At 41.1% G+C, this 26,342-nt stretch overlaps 1 protein-coding gene across 1 annotated transcript in view; it reads left to right on the top strand.

Moving 5' to 3' along the window:
- The window catches only part of nell2a (neural EGFL like 2a), a 69,217-nt gene extending 43,148 nt beyond the window's left edge, over positions 1-26,069 (top strand). Inside the window, exons 13-15 of the mRNA XM_015054179.1 lie at positions 14,439-14,564; positions 23,848-23,970; positions 25,461-26,069. Coding sequence (XP_014909665.1) covers positions 14,439-14,564; positions 23,848-23,970; positions 25,461-25,606 — 395 coding nt within the window. The 3' untranslated portion in view covers positions 25,607-26,069. The remainder of the gene's footprint in view (positions 1-14,438; positions 14,565-23,847; positions 23,971-25,460) is intronic.
- The last annotated feature ends 273 nt before the right edge of the window (positions 26,070-26,342 follow it).

Raw genomic sequence — 26,342 nt, 5'->3', positions numbered from 1 at the left:
GACGAGGATGGATGAAGGACGAGGATGGATGAAGGACGAGGATGGATGAAGGACGAGGATGGATGAGGGACGAGTACATCAGAGGACCGGCTCACTGTAGATGTTTTGGAGATGAAGTCAGAGAGGCCAGAGTGAGATGACTTGGACATGTTCAGGGAAGAGACGGTAGACAGGTTTCCATTATAAATGCTTGTAGGACTTTTTCGATCTACTATTGACAAAACACAGTTTGGAAGTTGTGCTGTTTCCATTAAATAAGAAGCACAATTAAAATCAAACGCGAAGAAGTCTGCAAGCTCCTTACGCTTGGGAGCGGCTACTCGTGTGGCTTTTTGGGAAAATTGAAGTTAGTGATTGTATACAGAAACCAGTGCCTACGATGACGAATAAGCGCATTGCTGCTGTACAGAAACTGGCGTGATGTGGAGAAGAAGAAGAAGAAAAAGCTTCCAGTGCGGCTTTGCGAAATACACAAATTTTGATATGGCTGAAAAACAACCTCATCTGTGCGCAAAGTCCTTTTTGGACCAAATTTTTTGTAATTCCAATTTGCACAGCTCTATTTATCAGTGCAAACACAGCTACTAATATCAGCAGAAGGAGGCAGAGGTCGAAGCCACCAGGCAGGAGGCCAGAGAGGAGATTTATGGATTTATGGATGCGGTGAAAGAGGACATGAAGTTAGTTGGTGTGAGAGCATGGAAGGCGTAGGACTAAATGATTCGCTGTGACGACTCCTGAGGAGAAAAGATAAAAAAGAAGAAGAAGAAGGAAGTTTGCAGTCTTGTATGGTAAAAATTTAACTTTTCTCTGATTGCATTTTAAATTACCCAGCTGAAAATAACAATAACAAGAAAAAAAAACACCTCCTCCACCCCTCAATGAACAGGTCACTTGCTGTTGACGGCGGGTTCAAATACTCGTGCATGAAACCGAATTCCTCCTCTGTTGTCTTTGCCGCATCATTAAAGCTAATAACTTCATCACCACGCTCTCCTGCAGTCGAAAACGTAGGAACTGCCATCCTCGTGCGTCTCGAGCATTAATGAGCGAACGAGGCTTCTTCAAAGCAATTCTCCTTCTTCCTCTCCTGACCCCGAGAAGCTGCCCTGTCGATATACAGCCTGCTTGATCTTCCCTTTTCGTGGTGTGTGCTGTTATGGAGCATCTGTTGGCGGGTGAGCGAACGTCTCTGCCTATTTTGTTAGCAGCAGTTCAGACACTCCCTGTCGGATCTGCTCCGTCAGCTCTATCAAGATGAGGCTCGTGCATTAATCAAGCCGTAGAGGGATTCTGCTGCTATCGTGCGGATTGCTAAACGTAAGATGCAGCGATTCGGAGGTTAATCACGTTACTTTACTGATAGGATTGTTTTCCCCGGTGAATCTGCTTTGGCACAAAACGATCTGATGTAAACGTAGGGGAAGAAAACCTGTAGGTTTCAGAGTTTTAGTCAGACAGAAAATGAACGCATGATTAATCGTAACAGCGCGTAGCCATGGTCGCACTGAAAACGTCGTTTGCTCTGAGTCAAGATAATTAATATTACCATTAGGTAGGTATTCCTTTGAGATAAATGTGGTATGTTAATTACAAGTGCTAGTCAATGCATCGTTCTTCATAAGTCATTCAGGTGTAGACAAATATATTTGTTGTACATGTTCATTAGTCGGCCCAGGCTCCAGAGTCCGCAATATTTGGATTCGTCTGCCGTCCTCGTCCACTGTCATAATTAGAATTTCAAATAAAGACGTATGAATTAATTTTTAGCAGCATATGTGGACTGCAGCAGTGTCTGTTTTTGCATTTGGCGACTTTTATGGTTTTATTAACTGGATGTTGTCGACATCTGTGGGTCTGAAGTTGTTTCAAAGCCAACCAACCATGGTGAGCAAAATGATCGATGTCTCATTCAGGAGGTGAAAGAAGAACCCAGAAAAACGTCTAAAACGATGTAGATCTCACTTTCACTCATTTGATTAATTGATTTATTGTCACTTTTCTGTTTTCTTTCTATTTCTACCAAAAACTTGATGACACAAGTCTTCAGTCTGGTGCATTGGTCTCAACTATCCCTTATTTTGGAGGTCAATTTTGTTTATAGAGATTTCATAAATTCATTTTTATCTGTTGTTTCTGTCGTTTTGTTTGTTTATATTTTGGATATTTAAAATATCTTTCAGTTCCAGTGTTCATTGTAATTTAAGATCTTTGAGAACGAGTTCTTACCTTATTTTGCTATTTCCATCATTTTATTTGAAAATGGTCTCAAAATAACAATATCATCATTTATCGCAGTAACTTTTGAGACAATTTATCATCCAGCACAATTTGTGTCCCATTATAAACTGAGGCAATATTTCTGAAAATAAAGGATCAGACAATCAGACATTGAGCTGCTAATATGTTGGTTTTTAGCTGGACGAGGTTTCTGAGTGAGCTAATCAAAATCCGGATGTAAATCTAAGCAGGAGACGGCTCTGATCTGAGATGGACCTCTAATGCTCTCTGTGGTTAGCTGGTGTCTCAAGCCTTACAAATGGTAATACTTTCCACACTGAGGGTTGTTAAGGGAGGGAAGGGCGTTATGTGTTTTCCATGCACATAAATCCATTTCTTAGCACAATCAAGTAACTCCGTAATCTTCAGTTGCTGGATATATCAAAAGAAGATGAACTTTGCATCACAGCCGAATCTTTTCAAGAACGTCCTTTCCAACACTCTCCCTTCAGCACATCGTCACACCAGTGCTTCGCCACGACGCTGTTTATAACAGCTTTTAGGAGTGTTGTAGTTTGTATAAGGAGCTCAGCAGATGTGCGGTTCCACCAGGTGTTTGCTAATTGTTGCTACCGCTAGTCTGGAGGAGCTCGGCTGGAGACCGCAGCTCCAAGGAGCAGCTTCGGGGAAATGGGCAGCACATTGTATGAGCAGGTTTTAATTCGCCCTTGAATGGTCCAAGGATTCCTCGAACATGCATGAATGTATCAAAGCAACACTCCAGCTGTGTTTTTGATAATGGAATAATTAAAGCAGGATATAAAGTTCCAAAAAGTTGATTTTTCTTTAGATTGTGGCAGGATCTGGTGCTTTTTTTTTTTTTGTCTTCTTCATGTTGTTTCCCCTTTTTTCTCAAGACCTGGTAGTAATCAGACCCCTCAGTCTGGCTAAAAAAATTCAATTAATTTGTCTAAATACTGTTTAATCTTGACTAATTCATCAAGGGGAAGGTTACTTTTTCACAAAGAACTAACCTGTTTTGGATAGCTTTTTCCCCCAAATAGGTGAATTCATCTGTTGTACTTCTTCAGGCTAAATTTGTCCAATGTTAAAATTTGTTCAATTATCTACTAATATGTATAAAATAGTAGAATCTGTAACTTTTCACACACTGTATTTGTCTGAAAGTAACACCTGATTCAGTGTCTCTGTGTTTGACCGTGTCGTCTTCATCGTTGCGTCGTCTTCATCGTTGCTGAACTTTTTTTTTTTTTTTTTGGAGGTTTCTTTCTGCTAAAGGGAACTCGCTCTTCTTCTCTTGTTACAGATGAAAGCGAGTTGAAAAGTGAAGATTCAGTAATGTTTTCATTTTTTTATACAATCACCTGATTCTGCCTGATTTGAGTTTATACTGGAATAAATCGGATTGAATCAAGAGGATTTTGAGTGAACTGGGTTTTGTGCTGTATAAATAAACTTAGCTTGAGAGCGTTGTATCAGAAAAGGCTGCCTCATTTGTTGCATGTCCAGTAGATCTCTGCAAATCCACTGAAAACCCTCAGAAAATGCGCATGTTTTTTTTTTTCTTTTCCCCCTTTCATTCCTGCCTCTCCTTGAACATTTTCCGAGGTTCCTTGTTGTTGAAATAAGGACGGAGGAGCCCGTCTCATTACCTGTGGGAAAGTAAGTACGAGCAGGTAGACCTGTGCCTCCAACATCAACACTTCAGATCCGGACTATTCATCTCAAGAGCAGCCCTGGCTCTCTCTATAAAATTGGATTGCAGTGTTTGTGGTGAGCCTTTGCATCAGAGACTTCACAGAGAATCCTGAAATTGACTCAATTTGCTGATGGAGTTCTTTCAAAAGCAATTGATTTTTTTTTTGTCTCTCTCTGTAACTCACTTGCTCAATGAGTGTGTGTGTGTGTGTGTGTGTGTGTGTGTGTGTGTGTCTCCTGCGAGGAGAATAAAAGGAGTCTTGTCAAAATCATTGAGAATCCTGCAGGTGGAAGAGCAAAATGCTTCTTTTTCTGTAATTGATAAGCTGTTTTGTGGCTGCAAGAGATGCACAAAAAGATGAGTAATTTGGTCTGCTTTCAACGCCGGAGTTGCAGCAACTGCGACGTCTGCGAGATGAGCCAGAAAGGTCCAACTCGGAGGCAATTTTCAGCAATATTACGGGAGCAGTAAGACAAAGAAGGCACCCGGCTGATCGTGTTTTATGTACACACGCAAACGCGCGCGCGCTCGCAACGTCAGACGGTAACGCAATCATCACAGAAAGCCGAGACAGATACTAGCTCTTTAAAAACCTTCCTGGGTCAGAGATGTGCTCAAAATAGCTGATGAGATCACTTCTGTGTAAATTTTTCATAGACACAGCAGTAGGGAACACTCAGGGGGATACTGGCCCTGCCTTTGTGTAGCTCTGCGTGTGTGTGTGTGTGTGTGTGTGCGTGCGTGCGTGCGTGTGTGTGCGTATGCATGCAGATGCACGTTTGTGTTCTCGTACTGCAGAAAAAGAGCCCTGTTTTTTTCCACTCCATACCATTTCATTTCCAGGATGCAGTTAGACCGAAGGCCTATTCTGCGAGTGTTTGGGACAGAATTAGGCAGGGGAAGCGAGCGGCAGAGAAGTGACAGACTGTGTGATTGTTTGTAAATTGAACCATCAGTGTGGTTCAACGTGTTGAGATAATACCATTATTCATCTCCGCATTGTTGAGGACCGCGAGCGGAGACGTCTCCCATTGTTATTTTGGTTTGGAAATGCCCTACTTTAGAGTATCCCTGTCAGAAACGCTCATAAGTGCCCGCTTGTTTTTTTACTGCGCTCATGCAGGAAATATGAAATAATAATAAAAATTAAAAAAAACAATGCTCTGCAAAATGGATAAAGATGAATTATTTTGATGCACAGCAGCATGTTTAGGGTGGGCTACTTTTCGAGGCAAACAGCCGTGATATTGAATGTAAGCAGTGTAATGTGCCACACATTGAAATTGAAGTCACAGAAATGGATGTATGCATTGTAAAGTGTCTGACTTTGTAATGCACATAAAAAAAAAAGGCTAGCTTATTAGAGGGGGAAAAAAGTCAGACATGTAAGTAAGCTGGTTGGAAAACTGTGCTCAACCTGACTGTGATGAAGAACGTTTTGGTACAATTTCACTTTTCTTAAGTTTGCATCTATCTTCCACTATAATGAGTCTGGTTAACCTGATTACAGTAGAGTAATCAGTAAATCTTCTGCTTTCTCTTATCATAACTATATGCTCTGTCTGTGTCGCCTCAAACATGAAAATACGTTTTTAAAATTATATGACCATAAATAAGTGCAAATAATTAGGCATTCCAATGGGGGAAAGGTCATGAATACATTCCCCCCCCTAACCCCCAAAACCCAGATATCTGGTTCAATAGCAATAACAACTGCGAGGCAGGGAGTTTGTGTTATCACCTGAAAGCCGCGACTGCTTTGTGCACAGAGTGTGTATGCGTGCGTGTGTGTGTGTGTGTGTGTGTGTGTGTGTGTGTGTGTGTGTGTGTGTGTGTGTGTGTGTGTGTGCGCGCGCATAGACAAGTCCGATTGCTGCTGTTTTCTTTTAAATGTCACAAGGTGGCAGCAGGTTAATTGGCAGCGTCTGAAGCGCTCAGCTCCCCCTGCAAACCTCAATCACTGCCAGGATGAGTCTGGAGCCGCTGGGCTTCCCACCTGCCGGAGGCCTGACTGGTTATGTTTTTACCTCTGTGACCCGACTGAAATGTCACCCAACAAAAACACTTCTTTCCTTACTTCGTCTGCACGGTGTCGTAAAATAACCAGCGTCCCACAAATACCACGAGGCTGGCTTTGTACACTGGATCTTGGATCTTTTTTTTTTTTTTTTGCGTTAGGCTCTGGCTGAGCTTTATTTAGTTTAAATATAAACGCCTGCAACCCCTGTGTAGATCTCTACTCTATTCTTTATTTGAGAACGTGGGGTTAGCTTTGGAGGATAAACTTTGACCACAGCAGGACCAAAAGCTTCAGATGCACCAATCTGTTTCTCTCTGAGTGATACTGATTGCTGGTTTTGTTTGAGATCCGACCTGTCAGTCGAGAGAGAAAAAGATGAGAGAGAAACAAGGCAGACCCAAAGTTTCATAGCCGCTAGCATAATCTGTCAACTTTGGTTTCAGAGGTCTGGCAAGAGGAAAGTGAAAGATGCCTAACTTTGTGTTGCGCCGCTCTTTTTGAACCTGTTTGGATTTCCAGACCTATGACATGCACCAAGTGCAGAAGTTTTAGGTCTGAAAATCACAATTGTAAGAATAAATATAAAGGAAACATTAAGTCACAGTCCACTAAGGTTGATAAGCCCTGATACTGAGTCTGAGCCTTGTTCTGTCTGTGTCGCCTCAAACGTAACGTAGCTTTCCAACAGGTGAGGACAGAGGAGCCGTCACAGAGAAACGATCAGCCAATCGGAACTGGAATTTGTTCAGAGCTAAAACGGCTAGCAGGTATTTTTTACTTTACTTTATTTTGAGAAAGACACTTCATTTTCATACTTCATAAAAGCCAGCTGGCCTCCTGAGGTGGGCAGAAGGTCAAAAATGAAGCGTCAAAGATAAAGATGGAAAGCTATATATATATACACTGCTCAAAAAAATAAAGGGAACACTCAAATAACACATCCTAGATCTGAATGAATGAAATATTCTCATTGAATACTTTGTTCTGTACAAAGTTGAATGTGCTGACAACAAAATCACACAAAAATCATCAATGGAAATCAAATGTATTAACCAATGGAGGCCTGGATTTGGAGCCACACACAAAATTAAAGTGAAATGTTCCCTTTATTTTTTTAGCAGTATATATATATATATATATATATATATATATATATATATATATAAAGCTTAGGAAAGTGCATTGAGAAATGCATTGTCTTAGTCTATTATAAAGGACATTTGATGTTTCCCGAATGCTTAGCCTGTATGTTTATCACAGCAGGCGACGACAAACATCTCATTAAAAGCACAAACAAGTACAGAAGCCCGTAACTAAAACACAATAAAACACAGCGACGGACGAGAGAAAGCAAACACGTCGTTCGCTACACATGCAGCCCGTCTCAGCGAGACACCGTCATCAGCCTTCCTAAGAGCTCTGATTGTTGTTTGTGCTCGTCCTCTCCGATTGTTCAGGCCTCCAGCCAGCGGGCCGCGTCAGACAATGACAAGTGATGGATGATGATGCTCCATCGATTGAAACATTTCCCAGATTAATGAGAGGCCTGATGGAAAGCAAAAGCCTGTCCGCGCCTGCTGCTCGTAAACAAGGCAGTCGGGATCTTTTGGATTCTCACCCCCGCCCACCTGGCCGCCTTGCTTTAGTCGGGTCTAAATTGAAGTGCAGGTTTAATGCGATGTTATATATCGGCACACGCTTTTAAAGAAAAGCGGTGGATGTTAGCGATAAAATATTCAGGAGTGTTCTTAAATTGATTGACATGTGGACATTTCTTTAAACACTCTGACGAGTGCGATAGCAGCTCTTTGTTGTGTTTGTTTCACCAACAAACGCAACCCCGTTCCCACGTCAACGTTCCCGTATTTAATGCTCATTGTTCTGTCAGGTGGTGGTCGTTTAACTGCTCTCAGAAATCCCAGTGTTTTTTACTCTGCTGTGTAGAAAGCGCCACACTCTGCTCTTGTTTCTGTTTAATAGGATTCCCTTGGTCACAATTGGCTGCTGCTCCTTTCCAACAAACACGATGTTAAGCATCTGTGCACAGCTGCCAAGTTGAAAACATGTCTATTTAAATCTGTAGCGCTGGAATTGTCTGACGTTTAAATATGGAAAAGGAATAGAGTATTTAAAAAAATATTTGTATTTCCAGACTTCATTCCTTACCCGTTTTTCTAAGTTTCCCTCCCATCCGTCCCAGAATCCTGGTGATTGTTCAGAAAAAGACTCCATGAGCTACTTTATTTCTTTTACACAGACACCTGTTTGGGTGTTTTTTCTTGAAGGAAAAAAAATAACAACAGCATCCATAAATAGGATGCTAGGTCAGTGTAAGTAAACTATAAGATTAAAACGGCTCCATCCCTGGGTCATTTAATTTTCCGTCCAACGCTTTAGTGTTTTTTTAAACTCAGCTTAAAAGACACATCCTGCAGTGAAACTTGCAATATTGCACTCTGCAAGCCTTTGTGAATTTAAACATACAGAAGGTCAGTCTGACAACTGAAATCTGTAGCTCCGCTTGACTTTGCGCTGTGATTGAAATAAGAAGGACAAAAAAGCCGCCTTGTCTCTCTCTCTCTCTCTAAAGCCAATAAAATTTTTGAATATATCTGCATGTCCCAAAATGGCAGCTACAGTTCTATGTGCGATCTAATTACACCCCGACTAAACAAAAAGAAGCAAAGTCTGGTGATCCTCTGGAACCTTTCAGACACCCAGAGGGAAAGAAGACCAACAGTGGAGATAAACTGTTTGGCCAGCTTTTTGTCTCTCTGCTCTTTTCTCTGACTCCTAAATCTGTGGACATGAGGGAGAATTATTGGAATATTTGGGCAAGCCCTGTCCCTCCAGCATTTAGGGGAAAACAATCTGCTTGAGTAAGTGAGCGGGTAAAGGATGGGATTTACCAGAAGAAGAAAAAAGAGAAGAGAGAGAGAGAGAGAGAGAGAGAGGGAGGCTGGTGGTAGTGGAAATGGCACAGATTTCGGTGTCATTGTGGGACGTCCAAAGGCAACGGCAGTGTTATCTCCTTACTCCCAGACCTCGGAGTTACTGCAGGCATGGAGAGCGAGGACGGATGCTCCAGAACGCGCATGCCATGCATGCAAAGAGGGATAAGCTACCAGCTCCTATTTATACAGTTGCAGGATCGCTTGAATGAGCAGTAGTGGGGATAATAAAATGTCAACACAGGAACTGTTAGGATGATAGCAGCCGAGCCTTAAATGCATGTGCGCCGAGCCGCCGCCGCCGCTCCGGGCACTCAGATCAGTCATCGAGATCTTTATTGGTTTTCGGTTTCGCCTTAAATTTCCACGTCTTTTTATTTTGTCAGTAAAGTCAAGAAAGAACTTTTTATGACGTCGATAACTGACGTATATGATTTTTTTTTGTTTGTTTTCACATTTAAGCATAAGGCAAGCCGTTAATGGATGTTGTAAATGTTATTTAACTTCTTGAAAATCCTCTTGTAGGCGTAGCGAGGTCTGAGGATGTACGATAGCGCCGAATAGCTTGAGTTATTTCAATAGTCTGGCTCTGTACATGTTAAAAACTTTGGAAATTTAAGCATTTAAGTTGCTCTGAAAGTGACAGTAAAACCAGTTTTCATCATAAGTCGTGTCTTTCTGTCTCAGCCAGATTGTTTTGGTGAAATACTGAGTACTTTGTGGGCCAGAAAACCAACACTGCATATCAACTTTAATGCCCAATCTTATCTTATAGTAGCATGCTTTGGAAGATTTTTGTTTTTTTGTTTAGCAGAGAAAGGGAAGCTGATGATGGTTGACAGACAAATGGAAGAAACTCTGTCAAGACTATAAAATCTTGAGAGAGAGGTTCAACTTTTTTCTTCCCTTTCACAATTTACTTGCAGTTGCATTTCTGTTTCCTGTAAAGAGATTATCTTTCATTGTCTTTTGTATGTATTTTTTTTTTCCTACCTGGCTGCAAAGCAAATTTCCCTACAGGGAGAATAACAAAGCAACACCGATGCTGAATAATTCAAAATTTGTGGTTGTAAACGTGACAAATCTGAAAACGTTCAAGGGGAATAAGTAATTTCGCAAGGCGCAGTATAATGCAAAGCGATTCCTCCTACTCGGATATGACCGTGATTGATTCACTTGTTATTCAGGAAGGTACCGAGGTGGAAAAAACAGAAAGAACACAGCCATTATCCCGCCATCCATCGTCGTGTGGCAACAGGGTGACCCGCAAGCGCTCCGTTTAGGGATAAAAGCTGCCGATCACTCGGCCAACCCTCTTTGCTTGGCACGTCACGTGTGTCCGTGTGACAGGCCAATCAAGAAAATGGAGTGCGTTAATAGAGATGGAGATGGCTGCTCTCCCCGATGCGCTGGTGGAGCGCCCCCTCATCATCTCACCTCCTAATAAACTGTTTTAATAGACGCAAGTCCTGTCAGCAGGGGCTGGATGGATGGGTGGGCTTAATGGCCTCTAGATCAATGTCGAACAATGTATGACTAAACAGTTCCTTACGGTCTTTCCTAACGGATACCTGTGTGAAGAGCCTGCGCTATTTTCTATTCACACTAACAATCTGAAGCCGTTTTTTTCTTCCTTTTTTGCAATAAATCTTCTTAATAACCCACTCACTTACGCAGTCAGTTTGTTTGTAGTGAATGCAAAGCCTCTTAATGTCCCGTCCCCACAGCGAAACAATGTGCTAGCAGCGTTCTGCTATGCTACGCAAATCCTGAGAAACTGTTTGGCCACAGCATGCCTTTGGGAAGCTTTTTGACCAGGCAGTTCTCTTTAAAATCCCTTCTGAGGAATACCTCCATAAAGGGCCTGACGTTGTTCTCCTGGCTTTTCTCTTTGTAAATGCCCTCTCTGACCCAGTCACTCAGCCAAGCAGGTTGTTGTTGGTCAATGCAAAATGCCCTGAACACAGTGAAACACAGCTGTAGTTGCATCATGTTGTGGGGGATGAAAGTAGCGCGATATTCCAGAATAGCTAAACCTCAAATCAACTGGTTCTGGAGATAAACTGTATAAAGTTTGACCCCATGTTCGGGTATAAAACCATCCCACTCAGACACGTCAGAAGCGACAGCTGTGACTATCAGTGGACAGCATTACAGTTTTCCACATGTGTGGTTCATTCGGAGTGCGGACATGGAGTGGAGATGTTTCCTCTGCTCTGACTGCAGGCGGTTTGCTACAGGAAGTGGGAGGGGCTTGCTGAGGAGGGCTTGTCTCAGAGTGATCGGCGCTTCACGTATCGTCACTAAAGTCCTCGGTAAAACAGAAAAAAATTCACTGGATTTGTTGCGTATTGCTTTTTAAAAAAGGTTTTACAAATGGTCTGAAAGCTTCTTAAATATATTGAAAAGGTTGCTAAGTTGGCAACAGTGCTTTCCTTTGACCTGACCACAGCCCTGCATTCGGCCCCTCTGTCTCTCTTGGCTCCGCCCACTTTGGTGTAGTTTTTCAATGTCTGTGAGTGCGGGTTTATGCTTTAGGATCTCTGCTAAAGGATTTCTCGACCTAAAATTATTCTCCTATTTGCCACCCCAAACATTTGTAGACTATTTTTAGATACGTTTTCAGTCCACACAGTGAAACATGGCAGTGGTGGAATCATTCTGAGGGGACAAACATTGACAAAGCAGTTCAATATCTCAACTGAAGGATGCCAGAACTCTGATTTTTTGTTCTGTTATTTACACTCAGGCACATACTTTTCAGCCTCTCCACACTGACTTTTTCTTTCCTCTCCCGTCTCCGCCACCCCCAAACGCCCACCCCCGTGTTTTTGCTTCATGACGAGACATTCACTCACCTGCGTGGCCGTCTACTCCTTCAGATTTACTTTTCAATCTCTCTACGTCCCTGCTTTATTTTATTTTAGTTCTCTTTCAAAGCCGGTGTGACAGTTTTAATTAACCCCCCTCATTCATGGAGCGAAGGACACATGTACTTCAATAGTTTGCCGGCAATTGTCCGCCTGCGTCACTTATCAATGAGGCCACTGAATAGCTGGAGGCAGCGCGTATTGATAACGCCGTGAAAAAGGACATGAATGCCGCCGTCGCTGGCAGGTGTCGGGCTCGTCGTTGGCGGTGGGTGGTTGTCTACCCAAGGACATGGAAGCAGAGTGAATGCCAATGCAAATCAATTGAAATTCAGTTTCAAGAGCCCTTCACAAAAAGCATCTGGCACCGAACGTACTCAGGGGTGAACGTCCTCTTGTGCACTCAGAGACACTGAATACAGTGAATGAATAATAAATTGCTAACGTCAAGGATCGCGGCGCTCGTCTCCCAGGAAAACGTCCCTACATTTAACCCGTGCTACGAATTGGGGCGAGGCCTCAGAGCGTGTTAATGCGGGCCGGGTTTAGTCAGCCTGACCTGTATTTACATGGGATTGCATTTGATTGCATCACATTATCAAGATTATTTTATTTGCCCTGGCAGCGTCATGAGTTTTTTTTTTTCTGCCTTTCTGATGGTTTGGCTCGCGGTTTAGGAACCGAGAATAGCTGTTGCTAAGGAAACATGGATTCCAAATATGAAGTCCTGATTGGGAAGAAATAAATAAAGGAAATCTAATAAAAGATATTCTTCAATCTGCTCTAATCAAGTTTTAATAACTACGCTGCAGAGAAGGGTTTACGTAAGTGTTATATAAACAACGCCGAGGTAGAGCTGCTGTGGTTACATGTGAGATCATTTCTGTTTAGTAGAGCAAAGACAAAGCAACATACCAATGAATTCCTTGTTCCGGACGCTTGGATTTGCATTGAATAGGAGTCTAAAAGAGAGAAGAGATTAATTCAAGGCCGCACAATTTTTGAGACGCGCGCAGGTGTGGGTAACAGGAGGATCCTGACGAGAGGTTACTTGAAAGGAGCCTGTGCAGATCAGCAGGAATTCGTTTTTTTTTTTTAAGTTTGAAAGCAGAAAAGAAGATAAAAGTTGGAGCAAAACAGGTGTGCGGGACGGGTTGGAGTCTTTTTGGTAAATAACAGAAGGGGAGTGCATGTGTCTTTTAAAACTGTTTTTGCTAAATGAGAACATGACTTCTGACATTCCCAGAAAAAGTCTCATTAATCAACATTTCAACCCCTGAGTTGAGAGATTCATGGTGTAAAAGCACCAGGAGTGATCTGTGTAACTAGATTAGAGCTCTTTAAACCTTGTTCTTAACACTCTCCCTTTATTTTCAATTGACAGCTTTTGACATTTATAAACCTTCTGGATTCAGCAATTCCAAAATGCACTACAATTACACTTTTTTTAAAAATTATTTTTAACTGCAACAGTATAATATAGAACTTCAGCCTAAAGCATTTTTGAATAAAATTACTCTTTTTCAACTTTTACAGAATTTATCTGGACAAAGTATATAATTAGCTCTGTTACAGATTCTTTTTCTGATTTTTGAAGATGAATAACTTCAACCAAAGAGAACTTGAGTAAATACAAATTATAGTTTTCATTATGTTCATTATTCAACAATAAGAAAAAGAGAATGGATAAAAATGGTGTCCATGGGCCATTGTGCTTTTCTTTGTCATCCAAAGAAAGACACAAAGGTCTTTTTCACATTTGTCAGAAAAAAAAAGAAACAAACATCGTGATGATCTGCACTGCCGTTGGGCAAATATTCAGAGGACTGATGAAACAAATATGGAGCTTCATAAGATGGCATGTTCCTATTTGAATTAAAGCAATTCTGTTTCAACACCTTTATTTCTCTTACTGATGAGTTTCTGCTAGAGATGAGAACATGACACTGGATCAATAAGAAGAAACAGAAATCTGGCCTTAAATGAAAGTAGGTTTATTATCTGCTAAAATCTTTCCAAAAGAGACTTTCAATCTGACAAAAGACAAATATTCTAATTTGTTGAAAATGTCTGTGAGTAAGGTGCCGCTCACCGTCACAGGATATTCAGGGGTTTGTCTGAATCAAAGTTTAGTTTTGCAGCTTCCTGGCGTCTGTTTACAGCAGAAAAGTCAAACATGCTAAAAGCTGGATGACGCCAGGAGAGGAGCTGCGGTTGGATGTCGAGGGCTTCTCTTTGAAGACGGAGTGGTGTAACTTGAAGTGCTCAGCGCCCATCTACATGTCCACCTCTGTCTTCCTCTCATGGAGATAAACGGTCTTCTGTGATTGGTTCTGCAGGAGGCTTTGGGACCCCCAGGTGGCCGGAAACGTCTCCTTCTAGCAATGCTCAAAATAGATCATATGTAACAGACGTCGTGACAGTAAGGCTGCTTTAAATATGTATCCTTGATGCATTGCTGACAACTGTGGCATTTACAGCAAAGCCACATGGGAAGTCACAGTTTGTTCAGTTTAATTATTGTACCATTGATTTTTCTTTTTTTTTTTTTTATATCAGACTTAGGTTATAGCACAGTTTACATCTCTACTAAACATATCATCTCTCTCTTTCCTTCCCCCCCCCTCTCTCTCTCTCCCTCTCTTTTAATTCTGTAGATATTGATGAATGTGCTGAAGGGAAACATTACTGCAGAGAGAACACCATGTGCGTTAACACGCCTGGTTCCTTCATGTGCATCTGCCACACGGGCTACATCAGGATCGATGACTACTCCTGCACAGGTGAGCGCCTCCTCTGGCCTTCCGGCAAACTGCGCTCAGGATGACTTGGCTCTGTTTGTGGGAACAGATGCACCAACCAATCGTCCAGATATATCGCATAGGGAGATTCCAGGTGCAACAGCAGCATCCGGTATAAAGTTTCATACAAAAAAGAAGTTCTTAAAGTTCTTAAAGTGTTAAAAACTACATTGATAGTAGTGAAATAATAATATACTGTACAGGACTATAAATGAATATACTATGCATTTATTACAAAATAAAAAATATCAACCTCCAAGGAATGTGCAGCTGAGTCAGATCACTTATTCACATAAACCCAAATGTATTTATTTTTATTCATTAAAATATTCAGATATAAGGACTCGACGGTTTTCAGCAACAATCAGAGGAAGGTTTGAGACATTTTTTATTGCATGAATATGACGCCCTACCATTTTCTTTATTTTTATTCATTTAAATGTACTAACTCTGCAGCTTTGTGCTTATGAGGAAAAACAAATCGGTCAAAATCGGCAGCAGTAGATCAGAACTCAAAGAAAAGCAAAGATCAGTATTTACCATTAAAGACCTGCTTGGTGCATTTCTGTATTCGAGTTAAAGCCATCAGATTATTCACTTAAAAATAACTTCCTTATTAGTATAGAAGTGAAGATCTTTTTTCACACAGCATGGATCTCTTTTGCATTGATGTCCCTTTTCAAAGTGTTTGTAAGAGAACAAGTAGAGACTGAAGCTGATATTTACCGTATGATGCAACACGTGCTAAAACAACGCTCCCTTCTTTTAACGCTGAACTTTTTTTTTCTTTAGCATTGTTCTCATATGTCCAACTTCAAGTTTGTTTGTTTTTTTTAGACTTGTTTATAGTTGATGATAATACTGATTCTGTTGCCTTGAGCAAAAGTCCTCAGCCAAGTCCAGGCCACTGTGAACGGACGGACCATCCTCACGTTAACCTGGGTTTGTGCATTTTTGTGTATGACCCAGAAAGAGAAAGTCGGTGAGAACCTTAACATAAATGATGGCAGGTTTTCTGTCCGTTGAACCATTTCTGTATTGATTTGGCTTTTTCATGTTGTAAGACACGTTTTTGGTATCATATGATCTAAATATTTTCATGCATGTCATGCACTCTAACAATGTTAGAGCCTTTGGAAGAGAAACAGCATCATTCACTGCCCGCCATACTTAAGAGAAGGCATGGAGAGCTTTTCTGCATGATGATTGAAGCTCTGCTCAGAGTTCCCTTTTCAACTGGGCTCTTTCTGGACTGATGTAACTAGAATAGGGTTATTATGCATTACCTCAGTATTCTGCCTGGCAAAGCTGTGTAAACTGATCTGAGTATTTGCAGAGATTTATTGCGAATCACTTGGAAGCTGCTGGCAACATGTAAAATCAGCTGTGTGCTAGGGAAGAAAGTCACACAATTCAGCAATGTCAGAATTAGAAAGCAGTTGGGGTTTTTTTGCGTTCTCCCAAATTCAAGCTAGAAAAACTACTTGATTTATCCCAAAAGAAAAATAAATGTTGTAGAAACTCGTGTCAACATAAGTATCTTCAAAGTGTCGTTGTGGACGGTGATGCTGGAGGCATTAAGGATCTCTGGTAGCAGTCAGTTTTGCTCCAAACTTAAAGAGGCCTCTGACTGAAGCCTGAACTACGACCCCAAATATCAGAACTCGGGGTCGTAGTTCAGGTATTAATTGCACTTTTGAGATGCAGATCGACTGCTCCCATTTGTGTTGCCACGGTTATGCATCGTAACCCAACTATCCCAAAGTGAAAAATGTAAGGGCAAAAAACTGCACAACATCCAAAACCAGAGGGGGATAATTGCCCCCAAAACAGCAATTCCTCAACCAACACAATTCTGAACTAAAGTGTACAAAAAGGACAAATCAGAACTAACATGCAAGAAAAGCAAAGTTCATGTAAAGTTAAATCTGTTAATAAAAAGGTCTGAGTCAGCATTCTTTGCATGATGTAATCTCTCCGTCCTTCAGCAAGAACGTCACAATGTCATCACCCTCCCCCGCCCAGCGCCCCCGGTCCAGGGAGGTGCAGCTCCACTTGCTCCTGTGCAGCTGTTTGCAGCTTGTGAAGCACGACGCTAAGTAGCTCCCTGTGTGAATCATCTCTGAGGAGGGTGGCGACATGCTGCGTTTCCTCCGTGCCTGTAATTAAGGAAGCAATTTACACCGATGCAGTCTAACTCGGCGGCAGCGTAGCGAGGGAACCTGCCGCCCCCTGTGCTCGGTGCTGGATGATTTAGGCCCGCAGAACTTCCCGCGGTGCATTTGGAGTTGGAATTACAGCTGCTAAACTAGACAAAAACGACAAACAGCCGTACAAAAAATAGGAAAATAAAAAACAAGCCCTTCTTTGAAGAGTTCCCCTGCTTGGGTTTCAGTGGAAATCAGAAAATAAAGAAGTTAGAAATGCAAACAGAACTTTTACTCAAGTCATACATTCTTTGGCTGCGTTTTGTTCTTGGGAGTTATTTAATTAGCGAGTCGTCTTCAGGCGGGCGCCGTGCCTTATGCCATTTCACTCACCTTGTTTTCTCAGCTTTTTTTTTTTTTTTCGGGGCTCTGGGCAAGGTCTATTGTTCTACTCATTCGTCTTTCTTTCACTGTGTGCTTCCTCTCGAAATCCACAATGAAGATTAATTCTCCCAGAACCCAGGGGATTAAACTGTGCCACTACATTTTATATATTTCCCCATTAACAACGCCTTCACGGCGCCGCAGTGAAACACACAGCGACGAGTCTCTTTATAAAAGTCATTTTTTGTGATTAAAGTGAGGTTTTTGTGAAAACTTGATGTAATTACTTTTCTCATCCCTGCCTCGGTGAAATTGTTGTTGTGATGTTCCAGCTGGTTTATTGAACTGAGCTCTCCCACCAACACAGCACTGCACCTCTCTTCTGAGACATCATTAGAGTGATGCATTATGGGGGGAAATTAAAATGAAAATAAAAAGAAAAAAACACAAGGGCTTGCGAAAGTATTCATACCCTTTGAACTATTAATCCATTTCGTCACTTTCCGCCGAGCAAACAAGAAATTATATGGCTTTCTGAAAGGAATTTAGTACATGCAGAGTAGCAGTTCCTGACATGTTGATATGCATCTAAAAACATCAGAGGTTTTACTGCATGAAATGGGCAATGCAGCGTTTTTAAGGCAGCAAACACACACTACTGCTTTTCCTGACACATGCCTTTATGCAGAGCGTTGCGTCACCACCATAATCCTGCTGGTAGTAATTGACACCAGAAATAGAAGCGTACCGTAGCAATGAAACACCTGCTTGTGTTGGAAGAGTCCAGTGGGAACAGTGATTCCTCTAATTTGCCCGCAGATAAAATATTACAACAGGAGGGAAACATTAAGCCGCCGCCCCCTCCAGAAGCTATCGACACTGTGCATCCGCATGATTTACAAAGGCCTTTTATCATCTGCAATGACTTTCACCAATTAACAAACAGCCGACTCGGCAGAAACGGCACTTCCAGTATTGACTGCCGTTTTTCCACGTGTGTTAAGAGTGTTGCATGTGGGCCGGTCGCCCAAAATAAGGAGGATTAAGTCGACCCCAGCTCTTTTCATGGGTGAATGTTTATGCGTAGAATAGTTGTAAAGGATCGATCTGCACATTTAAGGCATGGAGCCCTGGTTTATATTTCTGCTCAACCTGTGGGGGACGTTCGAAAGCCCAGATAGAAGTCTATATTTTGCATCCAGATAACTTGTAGGGAGATGTGGACCTGGTGCACTTATTTAAGTGATATAGCTTGATAGATATAGCTAGCTAGACACCTAGATACAGCTAGCTAGCTTTGTATCTAGCTAGCTATATCCATTGATAGATTTATAGCTTGCTAGCTTTGTATCTAGATAGCTAGATACATAGATAGATTTATAGCTAGCTAGCTTTGTATCTAGCTAGATACATAGATACATAGCTTGCTAGCTTTGTATCTAGATAGCTAGATACATAGATTTATAGCTAGCTAGCTTTGTATCTGGATCGCTATATCCATTGATAGATTTATAGCTAGCTAGCTTTGTATCTAGCTTGACACATAGATACATAGCTTGCTAGCTTTGTATCTAGATAGCTATATATATATATATATATATATATATATTTAGCTAGCTAGATATACAGTTAGCTAGCTATATATCTGTCAGTGCATTTTTCTAGATATCTACTATGTATCTACCTAGATACATACGGTATCTAGGATAGATAGATAGATAGATAGATAGATGGATAGAAATGAGACATTGCGGTGCAGTATTCCTCCTCTCTTTCTGCCCTCTGCTTTTCGTCTTCCCCACAAATGCCCGAGGTGCTCATCGCAATGTGAGATTAGCAGCAAATCCATGAAAGGTAGCAGACTGGTGGTGCTCTCTGTCAGAATGTTTTAAAAGAAGGCTGTCCTCAGGATTGTGTGTGTGTGTGAATGTGCACTTGGTCTGCTGTAGCTACAGTGCATTCTTCTGGTGTGTGCCCATGTTCTAATCCTTCGGTAGCCAGACCTTAGCCCCTGAGGCTAAGTAAGTGATGGATGGATGGATGGTTGGAAGGAAGAGAGAGGATGGAGGAAAGGTCGCAGGCCAAAGGTGAAGCAGGAGGGGGATTGTCAACAGCAGAGCTGAGAAAAGATGATTTTCAATGACACCTTAAAGAGAAACTGTAGACAGAGTTTCTACTTATTGCTTGTTTTAACATTTTAGTTTTATTTCCATCACACCAGTTTTCAACAAATGTCGCTTAGACATTTTATAAGACTATTATGACTAATCCATATCCAGTTAAGTGGAATCTATATCCAAATTCAGTTAAGAACCATAACATAATTCATTATGAAAGATTCACAGTAGGGGTCGGCATTTATTGTATTGCTTACCTTGTATCATGAGAAATTTCTTATAAGAATTTCGATTTATAAAGTCCAATTAATGATGTTTTAACCCCCTCCCCCAAATTGATTTTTAGTTTTACTATTTTCTCCACTGTTAGTTCATTGAGCCCATCCAATAAATTCGAAAATATAATTAAATGAAGCTACTGCGTGCAGTTTAGCAATAAAAATTATAGTTCTGTGTGACCAAAGCAGCATTTTTCAAGAGCATTGTTTGTGTTTGTGGGGCTACGATTGCTCTGCCCTGCAGTTCCCTAAAAAGTGGTAATAAATAGTTAGTTTTAGGGAAAAAGCTGTACAATTTATCCATTGCTAAATTCCTATGATCGAAGGTGAAGTCAAACCCACCTGCTGCCCGTGTTTAGATAGCTCTGCCTCGGTGGCAACAAGGCTAGGTGGCATGCTAAAGCATTTTGCTATTTCAGCCAAGTGTTATTTAATATAAAAGGCACTTGGCTCCAGTCTCCTTAATGTGATGCTTTTTCAGTGCAAGATAATGATGTCATGATGCTTTCCTCTGGATCCCTCATTCCTTGGGAAGACGACAATGATTAGAGCACATCTGCTCTTGCTTTAGCAGTTCAGTGAGCTAATCAGACTAATAGAGTGATTTAGGTGGGCGCCTTTCATACGACAACAGCAGAATCAATCTACCTGATCATTTTCTGCCAGGGCAAAGACATTGTGCTAATTGGGTTTGACTAACTTTTTAGAGAAAATAAGGGTTACCGGTGTGAGATATAAACGCATTTGATTGCTGCGCATGGTAATCTAAAAATTTCTCAAGCTTTCTTTAACTCTTTAAGATATGATAATGTTTAATTTCCCCCTTTTTGTGTATGATATGAGGCTATAATGGAGACTTCTCTCCATTTTCTAGCCTTTGTCAACACACCTTTATCGCAAACAAAACAAACCTAGCCAGCACTGAAACAAACCAAAAGAGTATGTTGAAGTTTAGGTTTTGCAGCGATTTTCTGTTTACTGCGTCTGCAAATCTACCACATCTTCACAGATTTTTGTAAGAGGATTAATGTACGGTTTGCTATAATGAGGGATTCTTTGGAGCTTATTATTTCTCGGCTCTTGTTCCTCTCTTTTGGCTGGGCAAAGATTGAGAGTTATTTATCAAGTAAAACAATGCTTTTGTTTTGCATGAAATCAATTTTTTTCCACTCAAAATAAAGTTGCTAAGCCTGCCATTTTGTAGCACAGTCATTAAATATACATTAAATGATTCTAAATATGATTCTGCTGCTGAGCGTCTTAAAACTAAATCATCAGTTTGCCGTTTTCTCTTTTTATCCTCTCCAGTAGACAAGCTATCATGGGCTTTTTTTCTTGCCACTGACTTTATAAAATCACCACTCTCCAGCCCGTAGCATGAAAACTGAGGTATTGTCGTCTATCTGAGGTCAGACAGTGCAGAGGCTGGTATTGTTTTGGCAAAAGGTGGAGGGAAAACAAGCTTCAGGAGAAACAAGCAGCCATAGTAAGAGCTCCCCGATGACAGGCTCTACATAATTGATTGTTTATCTGTCTGCAGCCTGAGCTGCAGCAGCCAGCGAGGTAACACACACACACACACACACACACACACACACACACACACACACGCACACACACACACACACACACACACACATCCTAGGGATTTAGGAGGCGATTAAAATGGGAGTCGTTTACACCGAGTGCAGGGGTGTAATAGGCCTAAATTCCTAAGTAACAAATTCCAGGGTTGTAGTGATGAGCCGCACACGGTGACACAAGCGGAGTTCCTTTGTGGCTCCGATGCCTACTCTCTGTCTGGTCAGACAGACAAATAGTGTCCTCTAATTTAGTTTCCGTCTCTCTCCTGAGCTTTTATTTTTGTTTCTAAATATCTGCGAGGAGCCTTTATGCCGCCCAGCAGCGAGAGGCGAGCTCCGGGCCCCTTTTAAGTGTTTTTCAATCCGTCTCACACACACACACACACACACACACATCATGGCCTCGACGGAGGAGCTCATCACAATGTCACTTTCAATTTGGCTGGAAACACGGTGCGTTCAGGGGATGTAATGGATTGGATGATGGAAGGCAAATGGATGATGTGACTAAGGTGAAAGCAACAAGCTTTTAGGATTTGGGTTTTCTCACTTTTCGGATTCCATATTTCTGTTCCCGCAGCTGTGTCTTTTTTCTTTTTGCAACATTTCTAAAGCAACGTGTGCTAGCAAGAAAGTAAAAAAAAAAAGAAAAAAAAAGGTAAAAATAAAATAAGGTGCCGCTTTGTACAAAACAGTGACTGAAGAACGACGTGGAAATCTGCTTGATGTCTGCACAAAACGCACATGAAAGCAAAGGATGACGATTATTTCTACCAATAAAATCTAGAATCACAGTCACGTCCAGCTAGCTGCTGAACTCCCAAAGTTTGTGATTTCCACAAGTCTTAACATTTTCCAAAAGATTCGATTGACCGCTTAACCACTTTAGGCATCTTCTAAAAATGGTTTCTGCACTGTAAACACACGATAAAATGAGCTGAAATGTTGCAGGCCCTGCTTAAATATGAATATTTCATTGCCAGTTTTTGTTTACTCCTCTTTAGAAAAGTTATTAATTTTTAAAGTTGGTGTCTGCTAGGTGAGTAATATAAATGTATCTATGTGAATCTATAAAAAAAAAAACACAAAGGCAAACATTGATTCTGAAAACAATAACTTGTACTGAGGAAATTAATAAAAAAGAGGACGCAACAACAGATGCATGTAATGCTCTACGGTCTGCGTTAAAACTATCAGAAAACTGCTGCTTTCTTCCAAATTCCAGCAAGTTATTTGTTGCCCACTGGAGTGTAAAAACGTGTTAAATTTGCTAAATGAAAATATTGAATTAGACTAAAATGCCTGAGGAAAATTAGCAGTTTTATAACGTTCTAAGTCGTCTTCTTCAGACATTTACTGTACCGGACAAATACAGAGCTTTTGGTAAATGGACCACATGATGCTTATTATACTCCAGAGCTTCATCAGCAAGCTGTGCAAATTTATATTTCAGCACAATTTTAATTAAAATGTACATCTGTGGTGTCCAGAATTGCATTCCCATTATCTGCACAACATATTTAACATCTTTCCATTGTTTATGCTCACTTCTCCTTGCGTCGGTGTTGGAGTCCATCTCCAGCTGTCAACGGTCAAGAGCTGTTTTGTTGTGTTTGCGTTGCACACACGTTACTTTTCAGACTGTGAAAAGTAAAGTGTGGGTTCTATGACCCCACCTGCGCAGAGCCTTTTACTCAAACGTAGTGGAAACCCAAACTGTGCATCAAGTTGAGCAGAGTAGGTACTGACGGAGAAGGGCCACAACAGCCAAAAGAATCAGGTTTCTAAAAGTTAGCTTTTACAGGCAGGACAGTTTGTTGGTCTCTCAGAGGTAGAGAGCCCTACACTGAGTAGGGTTTTTCACTAGAAAACAGCAATACGTGGGGGAAGGGCCGTTTCATGACCTTCGGGTGCATCTTATTTAAAGGACTTTAGATTGTAGGAATGGTACGATGGAAAATTCCTGCTGAAACTGTACATCTTGATAGCAGAAACCATTTTGTTCCTCCAACCTGAAGCTGTTGCTGGCATAAAAAAAAATCATGTCTAATGATGCAGCTCATGTTTTAAAGTGAACATTTCTTTGCTTTTACAAAACCTTCGGAAAACATCTCCTGTGGGCGCTTAACGCACCAATTATAAAAATGTGCATTGCCTAAACTTTCCTTATTATTTTAACCTTTGTTTAACAAGGAAGAAAAACTCAGTGAGATTACAAATCACCTCTCTGAGTTTCCTGGGTAAATAAGGGCTGCTGGATTTTACTGGATGGAAAATAAGTTTATAGGGAGTGCGCGACTTACTAATTGATGAGTAGCAAATGTTGATGTTTAGGAAGCGCAGACCGTCAGCAAGGCTCTTCACATCCCTCATAATGTGCCACATGAACACAACTAATAGCAGCAAAACATCTGAGGCCATTTCTGTGTCATATCAAGATCGGAGCCAGAGGAATTACTCACTCCGGACTCATATCTTAGACTCACAGCTGCCTAACTGTCAGGGCATTTATTCTTAATGGACTGTAAAAATAAATTACCAACTTGCCGCAGTCATTCCTCACATTTGCTGCTCTTTAATCAAGAGGTGCTTTCCGGCTGGTAAGTTGTTCGCGGCTCTCAGGACGGTCCCTCAACATTCGTCTCTTTTTTTTTTTTCTTTTTATCAGCTAACCAAGACGTAGACGTGCTCAAAAACATCTGTTGTTTCCAGAGAACTCGATGAGACTGACGGCCGCCCGTTTTGCTTGCTTTTAGAGCATGACGAATGTCTCAGCGGACTCCACAACTGCGACGAGAACGCCCTGTGCTTCAACATGGTGGGAGGCCACAGCTGCTCCTGCAAGCCGGGATACACGGGGAACGGCACCGTCTGCAAAGGTACCTCACCGCTCTGCCCGTTCACGTTCCCGACTCTTCAGCTTTGTCAAAGAAAAAGTGTTTATTTTTCTCTGGTCATGATAAATGTGTAAATGTTAAGACATTCTGAAAGGCTTATTACCTATTAACAGATTTTATTTTATTTTATTTTATTTTTTACATGATTTGTTAAAAATACAGAGAAAAACATTTGCAAACGTTTCCTGTAGGCGTCCGATCGCAAATGTGTTCACCAGTGACACTCACTGGCCTCTCCAACATGCTTTAATGGTAAAAAGAAGGTTCACCCACTTCAGGTTCTGGTATTTTAGTGATTATTTTCCTCTAGGCTGTTTTCTTTATCCAGGGCATGTTTAAGTTTAAAATAATTGTTTGATTTTACCAACATGTTTCTTCTTATTGGAAGTAACATTTAGGAGTAGCTCAACCAGACTCTTGACTTGAATTTGATAGAGAATCTGTGGAGCTAGCTGAACATTAGGGTTATGGCAAGTAAGCCTTCCAACCTCATCCGTTGATTATTGAAAAAACTGTAAATACATTTTTACCTCCTATTTTAAAAACACACAAAAATTAAGATTGATAAGTATTATTTTCAAAATAAAAGCATCTCCAAGTCCCAGCTACCTACATTCTTTGAATTTTGACATGAGATTCACTGGGTTAATGACGTACCTTGCTTGGTTTTGGTCTCATTGGACCAGCAGGTTGCCTTGTACACTTCTCGTGACGTAAACCTAAATGAACATTTAGGAACATTTTCATCCTCTGTAAGCCCTCTGCGAAACTTTTAATTTAGCTCCTCGATGCACCTGAGAAAATGTCAGGAAACTCCAGCTGGAGGAGCTAAAGGTTATTTCATGTTCATCAAATTTGAACTCAGGACAAATAAAGTCTGAAACTGAAACAGAAATGGTCTCGATAAACCATTAGTTTGAGAGCGTGCAGCTGGGTTAGCGAAACTTTTTTTTTTTGTTACCGTATCATTTTCTTTTTAGAATTTTATAAAAAATAATTTCACTGGGTTGTACAGAAAATCTACAACCCGAGTGTCAATGTGTGGGAAGAGTTGTGAGATGAGTCATTGTAACGTCACAAAAAATTATTATTGGGAAAAAGTATTTTTCCATTTGCTCCATGTAATTACATCTATTCTCCTTTCCAGCTTTTTCTAAGAAAAAAAAAAGCATCAAAGGATTTGTGTATATATTACAACGACCTCCGTTTCTTTCTGTCAACATCAGTGACCTCTCTGTGTTTTGGGGACGTATTAACCAACAGTCTCGCCACGGATAATGAACACTTTGAAATTAACCTCTGCGAGACGCATTAATCACGTGAAGTAATGTTATGAAAGGCCATAATGAATCACATCGCCGAATTAGCTCTTATTCTGTATGCAAATACTTGTGCTGGTGCTGGTCTAATTACACAGTTAATGCTCATTAATCTTTGAGAGTAATGGCTCTTCTCCTCCGGTGCGTCTCCAGCAATGTGTGACGGACTGTGCCAGAACGGAGGATCCTGCATTTCGCCTAACAACTGCGTTTGCCAGCAAGGATTTACGGGGGAGAGGTGTGAAACAGGTAGGATTTCATTTCGGCTTAGCTCCTGTGTTTCATTTCTTCTCCCTTAAAGAGAGGACAAAGATTTATGAATACCCAGGAAAAAAAAAAAAAAAAACCCACAGTGGAAACTGGGTTTCAGGTGATTAAGGCTGAGCCTGTATTTGTCTTGGCGTATCTGGGATCTTGTTTAGAATGACGTATCACTTTTTGCGCATGGAGCCGTCTGCTGTCAGAGCTCAGACGTAAACAGATGATCTGTAAATGCTGAGTAGCTGCTGGAGTTGTGACTCAAACGCAGATATTGTCCGCTTGAGTCGTCATTTGTGGCTGTGAGCGCTGACGACTTTGTGCATCTCTGTGCTCTCTGGCGAGTAATGGGTCTGCGCCTCGTCCAAAGGCCTCGTAGGGGATTTGTACGGCTTTGGAGCAGAATGGGAATTGTATCATGTCGCAGCCTCCATTAAGCAGCGTGGCATTCTCCCTGTAGCCTAAATACCATGTTTTCATTGCAACAAATCTTACTCCATGAACGTTCCTTTAAAAAAAACAACAAAAAAACAATCGAACCAGCTGAACTTTTTCACGTTTGATCACATTACAACCACAACTTTATTGTGTTTTACATGGCACACCAACAGAAAGTAATAAGTATTGTGAAGTGGAAGGAAAATGCTTAACGGTTTTCAAGATTTTTTTTTACAAATGACCTGATACGTGTGACATACACTTGCATTTAGCCCTCTATTTTTAACACCCCTAAATAAAAACAATCTATAGTCTTTAGAAGTAACGCAATTACCAAAT

The sequence above is a fragment of the Poecilia latipinna genome, unplaced genomic scaffold (genome assembly GCF_001443285.1).
Source record: "Poecilia latipinna isolate Pla-1442-1.1 unplaced genomic scaffold, P_latipinna-1.0 Scaffold1233, whole genome shotgun sequence".
Lineage (NCBI taxonomy): Eukaryota > Metazoa > Chordata > Actinopteri > Cyprinodontiformes > Poeciliidae > Poecilia > Poecilia latipinna.
Note: the sequence above shows the minus strand (reverse complement) of the source record. Positions and strands in the feature narration are given on the sequence as shown.